The sequence below is a fragment of the Strix uralensis genome, chromosome 24, assembly GCF_047716275.1.
Source record: "Strix uralensis isolate ZFMK-TIS-50842 chromosome 24, bStrUra1, whole genome shotgun sequence".
Taxonomy (NCBI): Eukaryota; Metazoa; Chordata; class Aves; order Strigiformes; family Strigidae; genus Strix; species Strix uralensis.
In genome coordinates, this window is record NC_133995.1 from 9125880 (window position 1) to 9145807 (window position 19928).

At 59.3% G+C, this 19928-nt stretch overlaps 1 protein-coding gene across 1 annotated transcript; it reads left to right on the forward strand.

Annotated features, from left to right (window-relative positions):
* Positions 1–2970: 2970 nt before the first annotated feature.
* Positions 2971–19687, forward strand: TAFA3 (TAFA chemokine like family member 3). Its single transcript, XM_074893554.1, has 6 exons — positions 2971–3019; positions 8138–8222; positions 8508–8623; positions 15924–16073; positions 16976–17100; positions 18381–19687. Exons 3-6 carry the CDS (start codon positions 8509–8511, stop codon positions 18390–18392), a joined length of 402 nt encoding a protein of 133 aa, XP_074749655.1. The 5' UTR covers positions 2971–3019; positions 8138–8222; position 8508; the 3' UTR covers positions 18393–19687.
* The last annotated feature ends 241 nt before the right edge of the window (positions 19688–19928 follow it).

Sequence of the window (19928 nt, forward strand, 5' to 3'; positions counted from 1 at the left end):
GTCCTTGTCGAAAACCCCGAGTTTTCTTCCTGAAGAAAAGCCGGTTGGTCATCTGGAGAGTACAGAGGGGTCCCAGGTAGGGGCCAGCCGTCCAGTCTAAGGGGAAATGATTTCTTACAGGGTAGTGGGGATGTTCATCACTAAGGTTTTCTAGTGCAGCTCTTTTCCTTGCCACACTTGTTATGGATACTAAGAAGTCTTCCCCCCCCTGCCCCCCTGGTAAAATAACGGGCTCCTGGGAGTCTCACAGCCAGCGGGGAGAGCAGAGCTGAAGGCTGCTGCTGGGCAGGCGAACGAGAAGTCAGGGGGAGGAGGAATTACTGTGCTCACTTCCAGCGGAATGTAAATGAAATCAGTTTTACTGAAGTCTTAATTCTTCCCCTGCATTGAAATGCTGTGATCTGGAAAGCAGCAAGTTTGTATTTCTGAACCATTACATCAATAAAGAGCTTGATTTTTGTGGGCTTCCTTATTGAATAATCTGGCTTAATTTAATTGGAATTTGGCTGGTGTGAAAGGTAGTTTTGATTGCATTTGCTCTTGATCATTTCCATTACAACTTTGTGATCTGAAAAGTAATAGGTTTATATTTACTTATCATAGCAATAGAGACCTGAATTGGCAGACTCTCTATCAAATCACCTGATGAATATACACGGCAGATTTAATTTAGTTTCATATTGATTTTTGCCATTATTATTAAACCCCTCTGATCTGAAGAATGAGATACTTGTATTTCCTTAATATCTTATTACTGGGGTTTGGGTTAATCTTGTAGAGCTTTTCCCTTTTCTTTTGAGCAACCAAGACTAATTAATTGGAATTTAACATATGGCAATTTTTACTCTTAAAAGGGGGAAAAAAGAACTCTGTTGCCTTAGATAAAATATCAGAGAAACCTATTCTTACCATGGGCCTCTTAAAGCTGGGGTACTTTCCCCTGGCTCCCCGTGTGCATTTTGGGTGCCCCAGGCAAGCGGCCAAGGTCTAGTGTCCCCCAGGAGCTGGTGGGTGCCCTTGGGGCATCTGCCTCTGCCAGCATCAGGAGGGACCGTGCTGGGGGGAGCCCGCCTGGGGCCAGGCCCTGCACTCTGCTTTCTCCAGCACCAACTGGTTCCCCTGATCTGGAGCTGTTATAAATCAAACCAAGATTAAAGAGGGACAGGTCCAGGTTTCTGCTGCAGACACGTGAAGGGGAGAGAAGCCTTCCGCAGTGGGGGGACCGTCCCTGCCCTGCATCCTCTCCTAGGGAAAAATGGAAACCTCTGCTGTGGGGTGCTGCGGAGGTGCTGGGGTTTGCTCGAAACCCGCTTGGATCAGAGGAAGGAAAACGGGTCAGGTGAGGCTGGTCAGGAGCCCTGGAGGAGCCGGAGCCGGGGCTCTGGGAAGCGGCACAGGCTGAGAGCAAAGCCCTGGGCGAGGGTGCTGGGTGGCAGCGAGGGACCCGGCTGGGTGGTGGCCCGGGGTGTCTCTGGATGTGCGGAGGGGGAGATGCTGCTCCTGCCGCGCTCGGAGGCTGCGGGGCTTGTACAAACCCGGGGCCAGCAGGTGCCTGGCGATGCCGGCCCCAGCGTGGCACTTCCCCGGGCCTTCGGCAGAGCCCTTTGCGAGGGCGGGTGGGGAGAGGGGATGCACGAAGGCTTCAGTGAGCTCATGAAGAGAAAATGGCTGGGAGAGCTGCAAACTGCCCACACGTGGTTTGCCTGAACAGCTGTCATTGATCTGTAACTCAGATTGGTCTTGGAAATCGTTCAGTGCCTCCAGCTGAGCTTGAAAGGTCTGGGAGTAAACTGAGCGGTCTTCAAAAACCAAAGACTTTCACTGATATGCAAACAGTTTTGAGTAAAGCACAGAAAATGAGTTGTGTGTAATTCCAGCCTCTCCTCTCAGCTGTCCTGAGGTTGTGGGACTCACTACTGGCAGCAACTGTGAAAATTCAACCCTTGCTTTTGCTGCCTGTCGGCACTTCACAGCCTGTTGCTGCCGGTTGTCCCAGCAGCGCCTGCAGAGCCGTGTTCGGGGGGGGTGGGTTGGGCCCGTTGGTTGGGAACCGGCCGCCCCAGGTCGGGGTCCCCTGCGTTGGGCTCGAGGGTCTCGGCAGAGCTGGGGCTGGGCCGGTACCGGTGTCTCAGCAGATCCTGGCTCCAGGAGACCCTCCAGCGTGGTGGGTTGACGCTGGAGTCAAGGTCCCGCTTTGAGCAGGAGAGTGCCGCAGGACCGGGGCCAGCTGTCCGTCCGTCCGTCTGTCACCATACAGTACCGCTCCTTGCTTGCTGGGCCCATCACACCTTTTTTTTGGAGGCAGAAGTTGGTTTTCAGGTAAATGAGCTCTGACCAGTCCTCCCCGCTGCCAACGTTAATGAGCACCGGGGCTAACTGGTGCGGGGCAGCATCTTTCCAGGAAGGATCGGTGGCGGCATGGTGTCGTGCAGAGCCGGGTACCAGACCAGGATCACCAGTGCCAGCCCAGGATCACTGGTGCCAGCCTGGGATCACCAGTCCTGCTCCCAGTGCTGGTGCCAGGCCCGGTGCCAGCCCGGGATTGCTGGTCATGCTCCCGGTGCCGGTGCCAGCGCGGGATCACTGGTCTCACTCCCAGTGCTGCTCCTGCTGCCAGCCCAGGATCCCCAGTCGTGCTCCCAGTCCCGGTGCCGGTGCCAGGCTCATTCCCAGTGCCAGTCCCAGTGCCAGCCCGGGATCCCCGGTGCCGCTCCCATTCCCGGTGCCAGGCCCGTTCCCGGTGCCAGCAGGGGGCGCTGCGCCCCTTCCGCGCCCCGGGCCCGCTCGGCTCCGCGCCCGCCGCCCCCGCCCAGCCCCGCACCGCCCCGCTCCGCACCGAGCCGAGCCCAGCTGAGCCGAGCCCAGCCGAGCCGAGCGCTGCCGGCGCCGCCGCCCGGCGCTGCCCGCGGCCCCCGGCCCCCGGCCGCAGCGGCCCGCGGAGGCGGCGCTGACCCGGCGGAGCGGGCGGACGGCGGCCATGGGCAGCGGCGGCCCCGGCCCGCGCGGACGGCACCGGCAGGTACGTGCGGCTGGGACGGAAAGTTGTGGGACGGAGCCCCCGGGACGGCCCCGGTGCCGGGCGCGGCGCGGCGGTAGCGCCGTCGGGGCCCCGCGCCCGGTCCCGGTCGCCGCACGTCGCTGCGGGGGTGCAGCGTGTCCCGGTCCCGTGTCGCCCCCCGGGGCGGTGCGAGGCTCCCGGAGCTTCCCCCCCCCCCCCCCCCCCCCAACCGCGCTGCGCCGGCCCAGGGCTCGGGCGGGTCTTCCCGGTAAGTTTCTCCGCGGCGGCTCCAGCCGAGGGCTCGGTTCCCCCCCCGGGTCACCTCCGGCCCCTGCCCGCCCCGCGGCGGGGGGCTCGCCCCGATGGGGCCCGGGTCTGGCCGGTGCCTGCGGCGGGGGCGAGCTCCGGCCGAGGGTGCGATTTACCCCCAGTGAAACGATCCTGCCCGCCCCGCGAAGCCGCTCGCGGCTGTGGGAGGCGAAGCAGCGCGGAGAGATCCGAGGTTACCGCAGCCCAAAACCCTCCTTCAGCCCGGGAGGGGAAAGCGAGAGCAGCCCTCGCCTTTGGTCCCGGCGAGCTGCCCCCGCAGGCGGAGCCCCGGCCGGGCCGGGATGGACGGGGGCTTCCCCCTTCCTCCGCCTCGCTGCTCGGCCGCAGCCGGGTGGGCTCGCCCCGGTGGGTGCCGGGCTGGAGCGGGGCAGGGCCGCTGGCGTCGCGGTGGCTCGAGGGGCGCAGGACGGGAGCAGCTTGCGCGGGCCGCGTGTCCCCCTCACCCCGAGGGCCAGCTCCGTGGGCCGGGGCAGAGCGGGAGCGGATCCTTGCCGTGGTGGTGGGCAGGGAGCAGGAGCCCCCTCCTCCTGCCCGTTAGCCATCCCCTTTGAGGCCTGGGGGGCTAGTGTGTGCGCAGGTGCCCTTGCCCAGGAGAGCTCATCTGCGCCGGGGCACCCACACCCCAGCGAGGAGCCGGCACCGGTGAGGGGTTGTATCTCCTGGGGAAACCCCGTGAGCTGTCGAGTCCTCTGCTCTCCCCCGCTGACAAGACTGACTGAGCTGCTCTTGACCTTGGGTTTCAACACCCGCCATGAGCAGCCGCGCTCCGCCAGGGAGTTCCTGGCTCTGGACGAGGCTGGGGTGCGAGCTGTCAGCAGAGCTGACCTTCAGAATGCCAGCGGCAGTGGGGCGGTGGGATTCACTGAGGGAGGGAGCAGGAACAGGCCCGTGCTTGGGCGGAATTAGTTAAAAACTCTCCCGCTCACCTTGGCTGGGAAGGAAATGCTGCAGACGCTGGAGGAATGAGCAAAGAGCTGGAAATAAATCAGGGTGGAGGAGAGGACGAGCGAGCGCACTTGGGGGAAGGAGTCCTCTGCGCTTCTGTGCGCTGCCCTGGCACCTCCTTGCCCGGCCACAGGGCACGTGCCTCGTGCTGCCCTCGCTGGCACCTCTGTGGGGCTGGAGCGCTGTTGGTGCACCCCGAGTAGAAGCTAAAACAAAGGGTGCAAAAGGACTCGGCTCAACCTGGAGCTCTGGGGCTTGGGCCAGGCTCCCCTGCGGCGGGGTTTCCCTTTGGGGAGGGCGCAGGAGTTGCTGCGCGGAGCTCCCGCGGGCATGTCGGCCTCCCGGGCGCTGCCCCCGACCTCCCGGCTTTGCCTGTGACGGAGCGTCCTCGGTGCTGCGGAGGGGACTGGGGTTTAGCCGGGCCGCTGGCCTGCGCTGAGGAACCCCGAGCTGTGGGTGCCGAGGGGTCCCTGCTCAGAGGGTGGCAGCGTCTTGCTGAGCAGCCCCCCCAGGGACCCCCGACCTCGCAGCCCATTCCCAGGACGGGCAGCAGCAGTCTCGGAGGCCCTGGGCCCAAACCTCACAGCCTCTGCGTGTCTGAGTGTTTCCTCGCCTGCCCTCCAGTCCCAGCTCAGAGCTGAAAGGCGGAAAACAGCGAACAAAAAATGTTAATGAAAAATTCCACAAAATTCCAGACAGAGCAGAAGAGAGAATACTGATATTTTCAATCAAAATTAAGTGCCTTGACGTGCCAGAACACCACTCTTCATTTCAAAATGACATTCCAGGCTGAAGAATTTCAAGTCAGACCAAACATTTGTAGCTGGAGTCTCACGATGATGGAGGTTGATAACTGTCAAAATAGCAATTTCTGCGAAGCTGTGTTTTCTAACGGGAGTTTGTGCCTGAGTGGGAGCCCTGAGTGCCTGCGCGGCTCCGGGGGGGGGGAGCTTCGCTCCGACAGCCGCTGCGGGGGATGGCACCCCTCTGCCCCGTGCTCCTCCAGCCCCCCCGTGCTCTCCCCGGCCGCTGGCTCGGCTCCTGCCGCTTGACGTGGCAGCTTCCCATCTGAGTGCGGCGTGGGCAGCGCGGGCTGCATTATTGATAACTCTGGGATTTATTTATGCTTCCGTGGCTATAGCAAACAGCTCAGCCTTTCCGAGTTAAATAGAATTTGCGCTGGGAGCGCATCCCTGTCCTGTGTGGGATGGAGGTGGCCAGTGGTGTGCTGGCTTTTTGGCCCAGCCGAGAGATTTGGGGACATTCCTGGAGACCTCACGAGGGCCGGAGGGTCCCACTGGCAGGAGCTGGGGCTGGGCTCTTGGAGGGGGCTCCGGTGGGTGCTGTGGGGCTGGGGGCTTGTGCCTGAGAGCTGGGCTGTGCCCAGGGGCTCTGGGTGCGGGCGGAGGGGCTGCTCTGCTGGAAGCCGCACGGGGTGTGCGTTGGCGTCGGGGGCTCGCTGCCGCGAGACACGCGGAGGCTGGGGACAGCGTCGTGTCTGCTGTCCTCACATCTGGGCTGCCAGATGTGCCCCTTCCCGGGGCAGGACAGATGTGGGCACGGCTTCCCCCTGGTCCAGCGTGGACGGGGGGTGTGGGGGGGCAGGAGGGCATCGTGCCCCCCTCCGGGCCGGCCGCAGTGCTGATGCCCGCGCTGCCCCTGGATTTATGGGAAGGGCTGAGCACCTCTGGGGGCTGTTTACTTTTTCATTGAGGAGATTGCACGCGTTTCAAGCTGGCATCAATATTTACATGACAGGCTGTGACACCCCTGAAGGGACTCCAGCAGTGCAGGCTGTTGTGTGAAAATCCCCCCCCTCTGCAAGGAAGCCTCTTGCGGAGCAGATTCTGCCGGCAGCCAGAGCGCTGGAGGTTGCTGAAGTTCGGCTTTACCCGAGGGAGCCGGCGCAGTCTGGTCGCATCGGCTGGTGCCCGCTTCAGGGAGCGAAGGCTTCCTGGCGCACTGAGCCATCTCGGCTTCGCTCTGGCAATGTGGTGGCGGGGGGGTGCTCGGGGCTGCCTGGCCCTGGGCAGCGGTGCTGGTCTGCGCAGCCCCCCCGGGCCCCGTGGCGCAGGGTGCAGGATCAGTCCCTCGTCACCCGGCGGGCAGGGATGGAGCCAGGAGGGTGAGCGGGAGGCCTGCGTGTCCCTGACCTCCCCGACCACGCTTCCGTCTGCTCCTGGACGAGCTGACTATCCCGCGGTGTTAATTAGGAGTATTTTTTTACCTGTGGATTCTTTCCTAGCATAAAATATGTGTTTTTGTCAAGATACCTTTCTTTTTTTTCCTGGGCAAATGTCAACGTTTTTGGTGACATTTTCCGATTTTTTTTTTTCCAGCTGGGAGAATCAAAATGGAAAATACCATTTTAAATCAGCATTTTAGAATGAAACATTTTTCATTTTAAAATGTCAGTTTAAAACAGAACAATTCATTTTGAAATGCTTCAAAACAAGAAATGCCCTTTTGCCACCTCAAATCACTTTGTTTTGATTAAAAACATCAGCATTTTCTGTTCTGGCACTTCATCGTATGAGCCTCTTGCACTGTCTCAGCCTGGTCCAGAGCAGATAGAAATTTAGGAGATGGTTGAAAATTAAAAGATTTCTTCTTGCAGCAGCCCAGGTTTGTCCGGTGCCCGGCTGAAACCTGGCGCTGCCCTCGCTGCCTGCGTGGGCCCCGGTGGGTGCGGCAGCAGGGACTGGTGCGGCGGAGCTCCCCGGGGAGGGGACTGAGGGACAGCCCGGGCACCCACGGTCTCTCCTGGCCGCGCTCCCGAGCCTCAGCCTCATCGCCATTCGTCTTCACGGCCTCTCGTTAATAAATTATGAGCCGACACTGAAGTTTTATGGGGGACGTTGGTATGTGCCCAGCGTTGTTTACAGCGGAGACGTTGCTGTCAAAGCTGTTATCGCTCGTGCTGCTGCCGGAGCCCTGGTGCCGCTTCCACCTGCAGGGCCGTGGCTGATAAATAGTACAGAGAATGTATTTAAAGCAGTCAACAGTAAAATACCAACTCTTTGGGCATTTAAATTTTTCCTTAAGGGCTCCAGATGATGTAAAACTGGGCTCCTTCCCACCACAGACGTCCCGGGTGGCGCGGGTGCCAGCGCCGTGCTGTGGTGCGCGCGGAGCAGCCCAGGGAGGTTCCTGGTGTGTTCAGAGGCCGTGGACGTGGGTTTGCGTTGGTTTATGAACTTCACAGCTGTACTGGGAGGAGAAGCAGCCCTGGGGGGTGGCGTGGCGCTGGGACAGCGGGGCGCGGGTCCCGGCACTGCCACGGGCTGTGCGTGTCCACCCAGGCATCGGCCACCCCGTTCCTCGTCTCCCCACGGTGCTGGCCCCACGGAGCAGGAGGGTGGCTGGGCCTCGGGACAGCCGGGGCGGTCGGTCCGTCCGTCTGTCTGTCGGTGAGCAGTTTGCAGGTGCCCAGCCCATGAGAGCCAAACCTTGGGTGTCACTGCGAGGGACCTCGGTGACACAGGGGCGATGACAGCGCGTAACTGCAACGCGGAAAAGGCAACACCTGGAATGACTCAGTGCTGCTTTCCTCTGGCTCTTCCCGCACACCCTGGGGCTGTATTTGGTATTTGTGATCTGCGTTAAAAACGTGCTGTAACAACCCAGCTGGGTGCTCTTGGCAGGAAGAATCGGGACCAGCTCCTCTGAGGTGGACGGAGCCCCGCTGGTGTTCTGAGGGGTGAGCAGGGTTACCGGCTCAGTTCCCAGAGAGGTTTTGGTGTGTTCTCGTGTGCGCTGACGTGGGGCCAGCCAAGCTCCGGGGTGTCCTCCGCTGCTCCCGGGGGGACACAGCAGCTCATACTCCCCAGGTACCACCACCCCTATTCCTCTTTCTCCTTTCAGATGCGCTGATGTCTGCCCCTTGCAGAGACCTGACCCCCCCCGGGTTGGCAGATGTGCAGGCGTGAGTGTGAACCCCCAGTAAAAGGTAACTAGCACTCGTCTGTGCTCCTGCTACTGGGATTTCTCTCTGTCCCACCGCGACAGCCCATGCTGCTGGAGGAGCCCGAGCCCGTCCAAGGGCGGTGGGTGAGCCCCAGGCGCGTGTCCTGCCTCCCAGGGCCGCGTCCCTGCAGCCAGGCCACCACGTCCCCGCGGCCACACGCGTTCGGGGGCCGCTCTGCTGCGTGCAGCAACATCGACGAGCGGGGGCTGCACCTCCCAACCCTCCTCAGCCCCTCTTCCTCCGCGCGTCTCTTCTTGTTTTTGGTAGAATGAGTGAGAGAGACATACAAAGCCTGAGCAGATGGGTTTTCGTGCTCACTCTCTGCCTTACCACGCTGTGGGGAAGACTGACACTGGCCTCCACCCATCACAGAAGCCATCCAGGTAGGGGAAGCAGCGTCCTCGCCACGTGTGTCGCACTCCCGCGCAATTGCCCGGGGTCCCCGTGACGCTGGTGGCACCTTGGGGCCTCTGGGGGATGCCTGGGGAGGGGTTGACGTGGGGCCAAGATGTTTGAGGGTCCGTCCCTCATTCCTGGGTGGGAGGGCGAGTGCTGGTGGTCTCGGGTTGTGGCACGCACCGGCTGCAGGAGCGGGCGGGTGTCTCCGGAGACCAGGAACCATTGGCCCGGGGGACCTCGGTGTCCAGCCCTGTCGCTGGGGTCTGGGCAGTGAGGATGAGTGTGCCGAAGGTGCGGGGCAGAATCCAGCCAGCAAACATCAAGAGGCACTGACATTTTCTCTCTGGTGCTGCTGCGATGGCCGTGGGATTTGCACTTCGAGTGTCCGTGCGTGCAGGGAAGTCCCTGGGCTGCTCCTCAGATCAGGCAGCAGCCTGGAGCCATATAGCAGTAAAGCTGTTCCTTGGAGTTACAACTTGTAAATACTTAATACAGGGCATTTAAAAACTGTTGCTTGGTGAGCCTAGCTGGTCTGGGGAGCTGAAAAGCAAATTTCTTCATGTCTGTAGCAAAATCTGAGACACATGTGGGTATTTGGGTTATTACCGAGGTAATTCTTGATCTGGGAGCAGTGAGATATAACTCTTTCCACCTAAGTTGCAATGAGTGTCACAAACCACGCTGGTTAGGTGATGGACACTCCACTTGTCTTCAGCTCTCTGGTTGTAAAGATCATCTTGAAACCTGGAACAAGTATAAACTGATGTAGAACTGAAGGTCTTGCTGGGAAGTGTAGCCTTGGCTCTGGGGTGGGAATCTGTTATTCCCAGCGGTGGCTTCGAGATCCCCCTCTGTGCGGGTAGGCTGGCACGCTGCTCTGTGCCATCGATGTGACTTTGGAGGGGTTACGTGAACCCCGGTTGGAGCCTGTGGCTTGAGAAGAGAAGCAGCTGAGAGATTGTGCTCAGCCCTTCGTGCCCGTGTGCCAGGCGCGGGAGCCCGATGGGCCACACCGAGGGGGGATCTGGTGGTCCAGGGCTGGGGGTTCCTCTCCTTGGTGCGTGGTGGGAGGGAGGATGGGGGGGGGTGGGAGCCAGCGTTGCTGTTGTGCTGGCAGAGCTGTGCAGCAGCACGGCAGCAGCGAGTGCTTGGAGTACGGAGCGATCCTGGGGCACGTGCTGCCTGCTTCTTGTGCCTGTGTTTGGAAAAGGAGGTATTCAAGGGTTAATTTGAAACTGTTCATGCTCTTGCCTGACCCCACACCAAACCCTGTCCTATTTCTGTCATTTTTGCCTGACAGTTAAAGCAGTTCTAATCCTATAATCCCCATCCTCGTTGCTTAAAACCAAAACGAGCCTTCCAGAGCGACTCCCTCAACCAGCCAGTCGGCAGTTCCCTGCCTTACCCTCTTTCTAACGTAGGTGCACGAGAAGATAAAACTCCTCAGTTGTTTCTGGAAAGACTTTTTGGCACCAGGTCGGGACTCCCCGGGACACGGGCTCGGGCACTCACCCAACCTGCCCGGTCCCTGGGGCCGGAGCCCCGCAGAGCCCCCTCCTCCCCGGCAGGAGCGGTGGCAGGGGACCTGCTCCTTCGGGGAACAGTCAGACCTGGCATTACTCGAGCAGCAGCTCACCTAGGTTTAAAGTGCAGACGGCCAAGTGTACTCATGGGGTGTGAATTATGTATAAATCTCGCTCCATACGTGAGGAGACAGGCTCACGTATTCACGTGCTCGCAGGCAGGGAGCTGGGGATTTTTTGCTCACACAGATTTATCCACAGTGGACAAAATCTTGTACATTTTATTCAAGCAAATTCTAATCCACAGCAAAGAGGGCATACAAGGAGCAAATACGTAAAATTTTGACCCCGCTCTGTGTCTGTGTTAACACGGTTTCTCTCTGCACGTCCTGCTTTCCTGGCACTGTAAGTATTTGGTGTGGCTGCCTCCTCTCCTGGGCTGGATTTCCATGGGCTCAAACCAGGAATTCTTAGTCTGTTTGCTGAGTTCGTGGCCTTTATTTGCCTGTTGTCTGTCCGCTGCTTTTGCTTCGTTTGGGACAGTTTTTGGTAAAGGTTGTGTTTGAAACGCACTTTCGCAAAGTTGCATTCTCGGCTGCAATGCCATTTTCGTCCTGGGAAGCCGGCAGTTACGTTCCTGCATGTGGCGGTGGGGCCGGGGATCGCTGTGGGGCTGCCCATGACCCCCAGAGCCAGGGATGCTGAGGGACTGTCTGTGCAAAGGGACAGACTCATCCAGAGCTTTCAGTTTAGAGCGTCGCGTTTATTATTCACAGCTAAAACCAGGTGTGGCACCCAAAAATGAGCAATAGCAGAGGAAGGTCTTTAATTGTGACAGTGCGGCCACACTGTTTCCGAGCACCCAAACTTTTGACTTTCTTGCCGAGAGCGCCCGCCTGCAGCCCCGCTGTCAGCCGTCCGGGGCAACGCCGCGCTGTGACCATCTGGCTGCGGAAATCGGATCTGATCACTAGTGCTCCCCCAGCACACGGGCAGTGCCGACGTGTCCCAGCAGAGCGGCGCTTCCTGGGGTACGTGCTTGGATTTAAATAGCCACATGAATCAAGTGCAGAGATTAAGTCATTTGGAAACGGAATGGGAGACTCCTCGGTGAAGAATGATTCACCGGCAGTTCAATCCCCCGTGTAACACGGTGAGCTCTACGTGATGAACAAGCCTGGCTTGTCTGCATACAGCTCCCGCAGAGGTGGCCCCAGCGTCTGCAGATAAACCCCCCTAATGCTGATAATCAAAGTGCCATCTTTGCCTTCGTTCGCATTCATCACTCAAGCCGGAGCAGAAGTAAAGGCGTTTAGTCAGCTGGGATTTGCTTTCGGGAAATGAGGTTCTCTGAGTGAATGGGGAGCGGAGCACCGGTTTCTGATTATCCTGTAAGAGAGATTTACTGGTCAGCGCGTCGCTGCGTGGAGTGAAGACCGCGGCCCTGTGGCGTTTATTTGTGAGATGCTTCTGCAGGATTCCCTCTCGCCTGGGGAAGTGTTGGCTGCTCCGTCATGTGCAGCGTTTGCATCAAGACGGAGTATTTTTCTAAGCCACCCTCTCTAGATGAGGCAGGAGCGGCGCTGGGAGCGTGGGAAGCGCCGCGGAGGAAGGCAGGGAGCTGCATCCCCCACCCGCAGGTTCATCTGTTGCCCAGCGGCCGCTCAGCTGTTCTCCCCACGCTCCAGGCATTTGGTTTTCTGCTTGCAAGTGTGAAGCGATGGGATTTGCACGAGCAGTGGGTGTGCACACACTCACACGTGCAACAAGGGGGACAGAGCATGAGTGGGGGGCCCGTGGCAACCTCATGAAGTTCAACAAGGCTCCAGGGAGACCTTAGAGCGGCCTCCCAGGACTGAAAGGGGCTACAGGAAAGGGGGGAGGCTCTTGATCAGGGGGGAAGGGATAGGACGAGGGGTAACGGGTTTAAACTGGCAGAGGGGAGATTTAGATGAGATCTAAGGCAGAAATTCTCCCCTGTGAGGGTGGTGAGGCCCTGGCACAGGTTGCCCAGAGAAGCTGTGGCTGCCCCCTCCCTGGAAGGGTTCAAGGCCAGGTTGGACGGGGCTTTGGGCAACCTGGGCTAGTGGAAGGTGTCCCTGCCCGGGGCAGGGGGTGGGACTGGATGATCTCTAAGGTCCCTTCCAACCCAAACCATTCTAAAATTCTATGATACAGAGTCATGAGGTGACAAGATAGTAAAAAATCCCAGCTGACATACAGTGATAATGAGCAATAAAAACAAGCCTGCTTCTCTCTGAAACCCTCTTAAATAATACATGCATCTAAGGCAGTAGTGATTTTAAGATGTTAATTATTTAGTGAATATTAGTAGTGGAGTTGTTGCGGGGCACAGAGTACAGATGAGTCAGGCCGTGGCTGCCCGGCCCTGCCCTGGAGCCGCCCGCTCCCCGGAGCCCCCCGGCCGTGCCACGCTCCGCGCAGACCCACCAAGCCCGTGGCTCCGCTCCCTGCCGGGGACGGGCCCCTCTGCCTCCCCCCTGGTTCTGCCGGTCCCTGCGTGCTGCTCAGCCCTCCTCAGGACACCTGGACCTCTCAAAGGGCGTTTCGGTGCCCAGCGGGAAGGGGTTTTGATGCAGAGGGGTTGGGCGCTGCCTGGCAGTTACTTGCATCCAGCTTCTCTTCATTTTACAACTCTCCACCAGCAAGCAGAGCGATATTTTACACTGAACATGTGGAGCTGTGCCCACGCCTCCCTGAGACACACAAAATGTGTCATTCAGGTTATGCCATAAAAAACCATGTTCTGCTGCTGACTTAAAGGTCAGCCAGAGTAGGACAGCGTTTTTATTTTACTTTTGCGTGAAGGACTCAAAGGCCATGTGTTCTTACAATGCTTTTATGGTTCCATGAGATAAGATTTTTTTGAAAAGGGTTCCAGTGGGGAAATACCAGTTAAATGAGAGGGAGAAGCATGCCAGAAGCTCTGGAACTTATCCCAGGCTCTCTGGGGGTTTCCTGCTCTCGGTGTTAAAAACACCATCCATCTGACTCGTGTTCTCAGTCCTCTCTGCTTCGAAGTTTCCTGCTGCTCAGCCAGAGGAGAAGCAGCTGCAGGGAGCTCTGGAGGAGCCCGTCGCTCTCCGGGCACTTGGGCTCAGGCTCAGGCTCTCTGCTCACCCCTGTGGAGCGTCGGTTTGTCTTCGGACAGACAGGGTTTGGATCCCAGAGCTGGGACCAGCCTGCGGGCGATGGGGTGTCTGCCCCACGCAGGGTTCTTTTCCCAGGGCAGAGGCACTGCAGTTTGCTGCCTGACCCCGCGAGCTGCAGCTGCCTGGGCTCTGGCTGGCTCAAAGGGAAGCTGTACGCTTTTGAGGGAAAACAAAGGCTTTCTGAACCTTTCTGTTCCGAAGCTCGCGGCCCCCCCCCCCCCTCCGTGCTCCCTGCACCCCTGGTGCGGCTCAGCTGATGGCAGCCCCCTCCAGCCCAAAGCAGCGTCTCCTCCGTGAGAGCGTCTGCCACAGGCTGGAGAGCACCTCGTGTGCCGCGGGTTTTGCCTTCCCGGCGTGGTGGGCTGGGGGCGAGGTGCGAGCTGGAGAGGGACCACGTCCGTCTGTCCTGGTGGGACTGTGTCCGTGTGTCTGCCGGGATGGCCGGGCGTCCTCGGTGTGGCTGGCAGGGACACGGCGGGTGCCCATGGGCTCTGAGGCTGCGGGTCCAGCACCGCGGTGCCACGTGCTCAGCCAGCCGCAGGAAGGTGGAGGAGAGGCAAAATTTTCTTTATCTCGGTGCTGCACCTTTCTGAGCAAATTCAAAGGGCTTTGGCACGTTGGCAAACTCTTACTGCATGGCTGTAATGAGCAATTTCTCAGTTCTGCCTGGCTCTCCTCTGCTGAACCTTTTCAAATTAGCTGAAAATGAGAAGCCAGAGAGCAGAAGTGAGAGGGAGCAGAGGGGTCGTCTGGCCCTTCCTCCTGGGAAGAGCTCTGCTAATGAAGCTTTGCAGGGAAGCTTTTATAAAAATGAGTCAAAACCACAACTAGGTGTGAGCGCTGAAGTTGGAGGGTATAAAATTCCCTGTTGGGGTGGGGGGTGCAGGAGAGTGTGAGTGGCTCGTTGTGGTCCTGGACCAGAGCGTGGTGGGAATGTGGGCTCATAGTCAGCCAAAACCTCTGCTTATTCCTCAGATTATTTGAAAAATCCCATTAACCATAAAACCAGAGCAAAACAGTCACGTTTGTTCTGTAATGAGTTGCTTTCCCTCTCACTTTCGCGAAAGTCTACCATTTCTGCATACAAAAAGAATGGAAATTATCATTAAAGCTGACTTATGATGGCATTTAAGAGGGAGGATAGAATTTATGGCCAGAGATGCTGTTACAAAATACTTCCAGGATAGGTAATTGTGTAATTATTATGGGCAGAAATGAAAGTGATGGTTCATTAAAAGAAAATGACCATGAAATAACAATAAATAAAGCCAAATTAAAGTCGTGGTAATTGCGTGGCCCGTCCTGCCCGTGTGCCGGGGGTGCAGGGGCAGGGGTGTGTGGCTCCCAGACGGGGCAGGCGGCGAGGGCCGAGCGCTGTTGTCGCTGCCCACGTTCCCACTCGGCCGGGGCCTTTCCTCACGGCAGCGTGTCCCTGCCTGGTGGCATTGCTCTCTGGGACGGCTCCTCGCGTCCTGCCCACCCGTCTCCTGGCGATGGGAGCAGGAGAGCGGCCAGGACAGCTTTGGCTGGAGGCCGGCGTGGCCGTACCCGGCCGGCACAAGCCGCGAGGCTGAGCTTGGATCCGCATTTCCCTGCAGGGATGTGAAGACCCGGCTGCAAGGCAGAGGGGTTTCCCCCGGATCGCGTTGCCCTGAGCTTCTGTTTGAGAAGGGGAAGCGGCTGCTTCCCCAAAGCTGCTGGCGGGCGGGCGGCGGGTGCTGGTGAGCGTGGGGACGCGCTGCTGTTCCCAGGGAGCCATGGGAGCGCTCACCAGGGCACAGGTCAGCCCCCGGCCCCCTTCGTGTGACACATCCCACAGAGCGGGGCAGGGGACACCGGCACAAACCCCTGGGCACGAACTCCTCAAGGCCTGGCTCCTCTGGAGCTCGTTAAACAGGAACTGCAGGGATCGCCCCCCGCTCTCTCGGTCACGGGAATGAGTGTATCCAGCCCCGTTTGGCTCATTTGCATTGTCGTGTGTGGGCCATTACCCAGCAAAAGTCATTGATTCCTGATGCTAACTAGCTTCCAAACCCGCATCCCCGAGGTGATCAGCTGATACATTAGTTTTCTTTCTTCCTTCGTATTTTAATGGCACTGGGAGGGGGAGCAGCAGAGCCGCCCGGATTTCTGGTGAACACCGTGACATTGCTGTGTCACCGCAGGGTGGAAACACCGCCCCGGTCCTCCCTCCTGCAGCCAGAGCGCGGTGCGAGATGGCCAGAGGGGAGCGTTGGCTGGGGCCGGCGGTGGTGGCACTCTGAAGGCAAAGGCAGCGCCACGCACCATCCCCTCTTGGAGCGAAGTGTGTGTCTTGTTATCAGCTGCAATTAACTGATGTGCTCCCTCGTTTCAATAAAGCTCTTGGCGTGGCCTCGCTGGGTCGGAGTCAGAGCCCAGATGCAGGAGGCCTGGAGCAGGAGCAGTGCGCTGGGAGATGCTGGGCTGAGCCACATGTACGTCACTGGCAGCTCTGGGGCGATTGCCGGTGCCTCGGGCACAGTCATGCACCAGGACAGTGCGCAGGGGGTGACCCGGGGGGGTCCGGGGCACAGCCCCGCTGACGGCAGCTGTTTCTCCTCCCGCAGTGCACGTAGAGCCCGGCACGTGCGAAGTCATTGCAGCTCACCGGTGCTGCAATAAGAACAAGATCGAGGAGCGCTCCCAGACGGTGAAATGCTCCTGCTTCCCAGGGCAGGTGGCGGGGACCACGCGGGCAGCTCCATCCTGCGTGGATGGTGAGTATCCCGCGGCTGCCGGCGGGTCCCCTCCAACCCCCGGCTGCCCCCTCCCGGTCACTGTGGGGCTTCTGTGCCCCTGGGATGGTCAGCGGTGCTGAGGGGGAGAGGGAGCGTTTTGGGGATGCTCCCCATCAGTGTGGCTGCGTTACCCCACACCGAGCAGTCCCGGGCTGCTGCGTGCTGCGGGCGGGTTACGGTGCTGCAGCGGTTGGGGCTCCTGCAACATCGATCCCTGCGCGTCTGCTGCCAGCACCGCTGCAGCCAGAGGCAGGGGCGTGGCTGCAGCCGTGCAGCGCTGTCACCTGCAAGGAGCACTAAGCAGAGCTCACGCCATGTGTATTTTATTGCGTGGCACCACGTGGCGTCGTCGAGGAGGCGGCAGAACCAGCAGCAGCCTCCGCCAGCGCCGTATCGATTCACCGCGTCCCACGAGTGCGTGCGTGTGCAACACCAAGAAATGCCAGGATGAGTCAGGGAAGGCTTTTGTTGTCCCAAACAGCTTGTGTGTGTCGTCATTCCCAAACAGAGGGGGACCCGCTCTGGTTACCCGCGTTGGAGGCACAAATTACAAGGGCCGTGCAGAGCAGAGTGGCCGTAGGCGTCCGTCTGCCTCAGCGAGAGGAGCCCCAAGAGGTCACTGAACAGCGCTGTTCCCCCTGCTCTGGCTGGGAGCAAGGACAGGGCTGTCGTTAGGCTTTTTACCTGGGGTAATGGGAGAAAACAGAGTGTTTCGGAGGTGGAGGGAGCAGTTGGGTCACACGAGGCCAGGCGGGCGGCAAACAGCTCTTGGCAGGGTGGATGCAGATGCGGGATGTGCCCGGAGAGGGGCTGCCCCTCTGGCCACTGCCTGAGGGCGAGCGGGGCGGGCACCCAGCCGCTGACAGCCTCCTCTCCCCCAGCCTCCATCGTGCTGCAGAAGTGGTGGTGCCAGATGGAGCCGTGCCTCGACGGGGAGGAGTGCAAGGTGCTGCCCGACCTCTCGGGCTGGAGCTGCAGTAGCGGCAACAAAGTGAAGACGACCAAGGTACGTCCCCCGGCAAAGCCCGGCTGCGCTTGCCCAGGGCAAGCAGAACCCAGGGAAGCGTCCCCAAAGAGTTCACGGGGGAAGGGGATGCACCGGAGCTGAGCAGAGGGGCCGGGCTGTGGTCACCGGGGCTGGCGGGGGTAGCACAGACCCCAGTGGGTGCCAGGGCTGTGCTGATGAGCGGTAGCTCCCTGGGGAGGAGGGCGTTGTGTGGCTCAGCCCGCGAGCAGACGTGCTGGGGATGTTTCCGTACCAGCCCCAGGGGGGCTGCGGGGCCGTCCTGGCCGCCCCCCGGCATCGCCCGCTGTGTCGGGGCAGCAGGTTGCTGGGCCCGGCCCTGAATCTGTCACCGCTCCCCCGTCTGAGGCAGCCATCTGTGACAGAGCGCTACATGATTATTATTTTCATGGCTTGCTGAATGCCCCAAAGAACAAGGTATAATTAAAATTTTATCAAACTCATTAGTAATTACATATATGCCATGGTTAATCAGTTGCATAATTTTGTAATCATTGTTCATACTGTTGAGTGTAATTATTCCTTATGCTTTAGTTTTTCTTACCCCACCTCCTCTGCCGTAAAATTATCGTATTAAGTTATGTTGGGATTTTTTTCATTATCGCTAATATTTCTGTGCACAGAAAGCACTTTTGCGGTCACGTGTCTTTATGGATGTCCAAGAAGGTTCCTCTGGCCCTGGGCATCCATCGCTGACCAGTAACTGCAGCACTACATTCAGCTCGTTGTTTTTTCCCCCTAATATTCTTTGTTCATTTTCCCCCCAGCTGCTAACTCAGCCTCTGCTCTGGCTGTGCTGTCCTGGGCGCTCGCTGGGGACCATTCCCGTCCACAGGACCCCAGGGCTCTCCTCCCTTGTCCAGCAGCCCCAACCTCCATGGCCACCCTCCAACACCCCTTTTGGGTCCCTTGCCCCCCCCGGGGAGGTGGCATTTTGGAAATGCAGACCTGTGTTTTCAAAAGGACTTTCCGTGCCCTGTCAGGAACCCTGCCCAGGGGCTGGATTTGCCCCTCCCCATCCCCTCTGCAGACAGAGCCCCAGGGGCAGCTACAACCAGAGCTTGGGGTTCACAAACGACCCATCAGCTGAAACTTGGAACAGCCACCCCATTAAATGAACACAGAGAGCAGATCCTATCTGCATCTCCTGAGGCTGTTCGCGGCGGGGGGAATCAGCTGGATGTGTTGGGTAACTCGCCCGCTGCAAGGAGGTTGAGGGTTTCCGTGAGCAGGCCCCTGCCACGCTCTCTCCTTGCCCACAGGTCACACGGTAGCCCTTGTGCAGCTCGGTGGTGGCCGACCAACCTCGGCGTGGGTCCCTCAGCAGCCGGACGTGGCCCGGCCGGATGCGGGATGCTCCGGGGCTGCCGTCCAGGTACCGGGTCAGAGCATCCACTGAGCCCCGGCTGCTCCGGAGGCTGCGGGTATGGGAGCCCAGCGCAGCTGCAAGACTCCTGTCACTCCACGGTCCCCTCTGCCCCTGTGGACACGCTCGCTGACCGAGAAATGGGCTCGTTTTCCTATCCCGTTAAATAAAATACGCCAGTCATGTAAGAGCTGTTGACAATACAGAGACAGACAGACAGCGGTCCCCCAGAACGGGCTTTATTCTGAAATAGCTGAAGTCATTGCTGTGAGTCACCTTTCCCCATCTCCCAAGATGCCGAATCGGGGTCGCTGTCAGGAATTGCGGAGCCAGTGGTTGTGTGAAGCCCTCCCCCGTCTGGCTCCTGGCTCCTGGCCCGGTGGGTTCCCAGGAGCCAGCGCTAAGCCCCGGCCTGATCTCGTGTCACCCAGGGGCCGGGGGGCTGCTCCAACCCCCAGCGTTGTGCTTGCCCTGCTGCGGGACCCAGCCGTTGCGACCACGTGGGGCGGATGCAGCAGCGTGGCCGGGGGTGTCTGACACCCCGTCAGCCCCCAGAGATGGTGAAATGTCTCATGGAGCATGCTGCTGGTTTCTCCTTCCTCGGTAATTGCATTAATCAGGCTGCGAGTTTAATATCTGTTCTCTACCGTGCAAGTCCTAGGCACCAAGTTCCTGCTTGTGTTCACAATCGAAAGTCAGAGTAACGCGCGGGGGAAGCCCTCTCCTGCCCGCAGGTCTGGTGTGCCTGGCGCTGTGCAGATGCCCAGCCAGGGACCCAGACTGAGCCAGGCTTCACTGTATTAATTCAAAATAAAGAGAAATGTACCATCTCCTGGCCCCGAGCTCATGACCTTCTCCAGGACACACCACTTCCCCTGCGTGGCAGGTCGAGGGGGAGAGGATGGGAGCCCCGTGGCCCCGACATCGGCAGGGCCGGGGTCCCCAGGGCTGCTGCGCTGGTGGGGCCGGTGGCACGCGGCTGGAGCAAGAGCATCACTGCGGGGAGCGGGGCCAAGGCCCCCCCGAGCACCCCGGCCCCGCTCCGGGGGGACGTGTCGGCTCAGGAGGGGCCGGGGCTGGAGCCGTGCTCGGCTGCCACTGGCAGGACTCGTTATTTAGATGTTTTTGTAATGGGGTATATAATACCTGCTCCAGATGTGATGTAAATACCAGACTGTGAAATAATAAATTCATTTTAATCTCTGCAAAGGATCTTTTCATTCCGCAGCGAAGGGAGGCTTTGGGAGCACTTCTCTTGCCGACCAGATCCGAGGCGGAGGGGCTGGGGGCTCTGCCCCAGCCATTCCAATCCCAACCGGCTCGTGCAACGGCAGCCGCTCTCATTACTCATGCAACTGTCTAATTCTCTGGCTCAATAAAATCTTTTGGCTGTGACTTACACTCTCTAATTACACGTTGCATTAAAAAGGCATACTCTTTCATT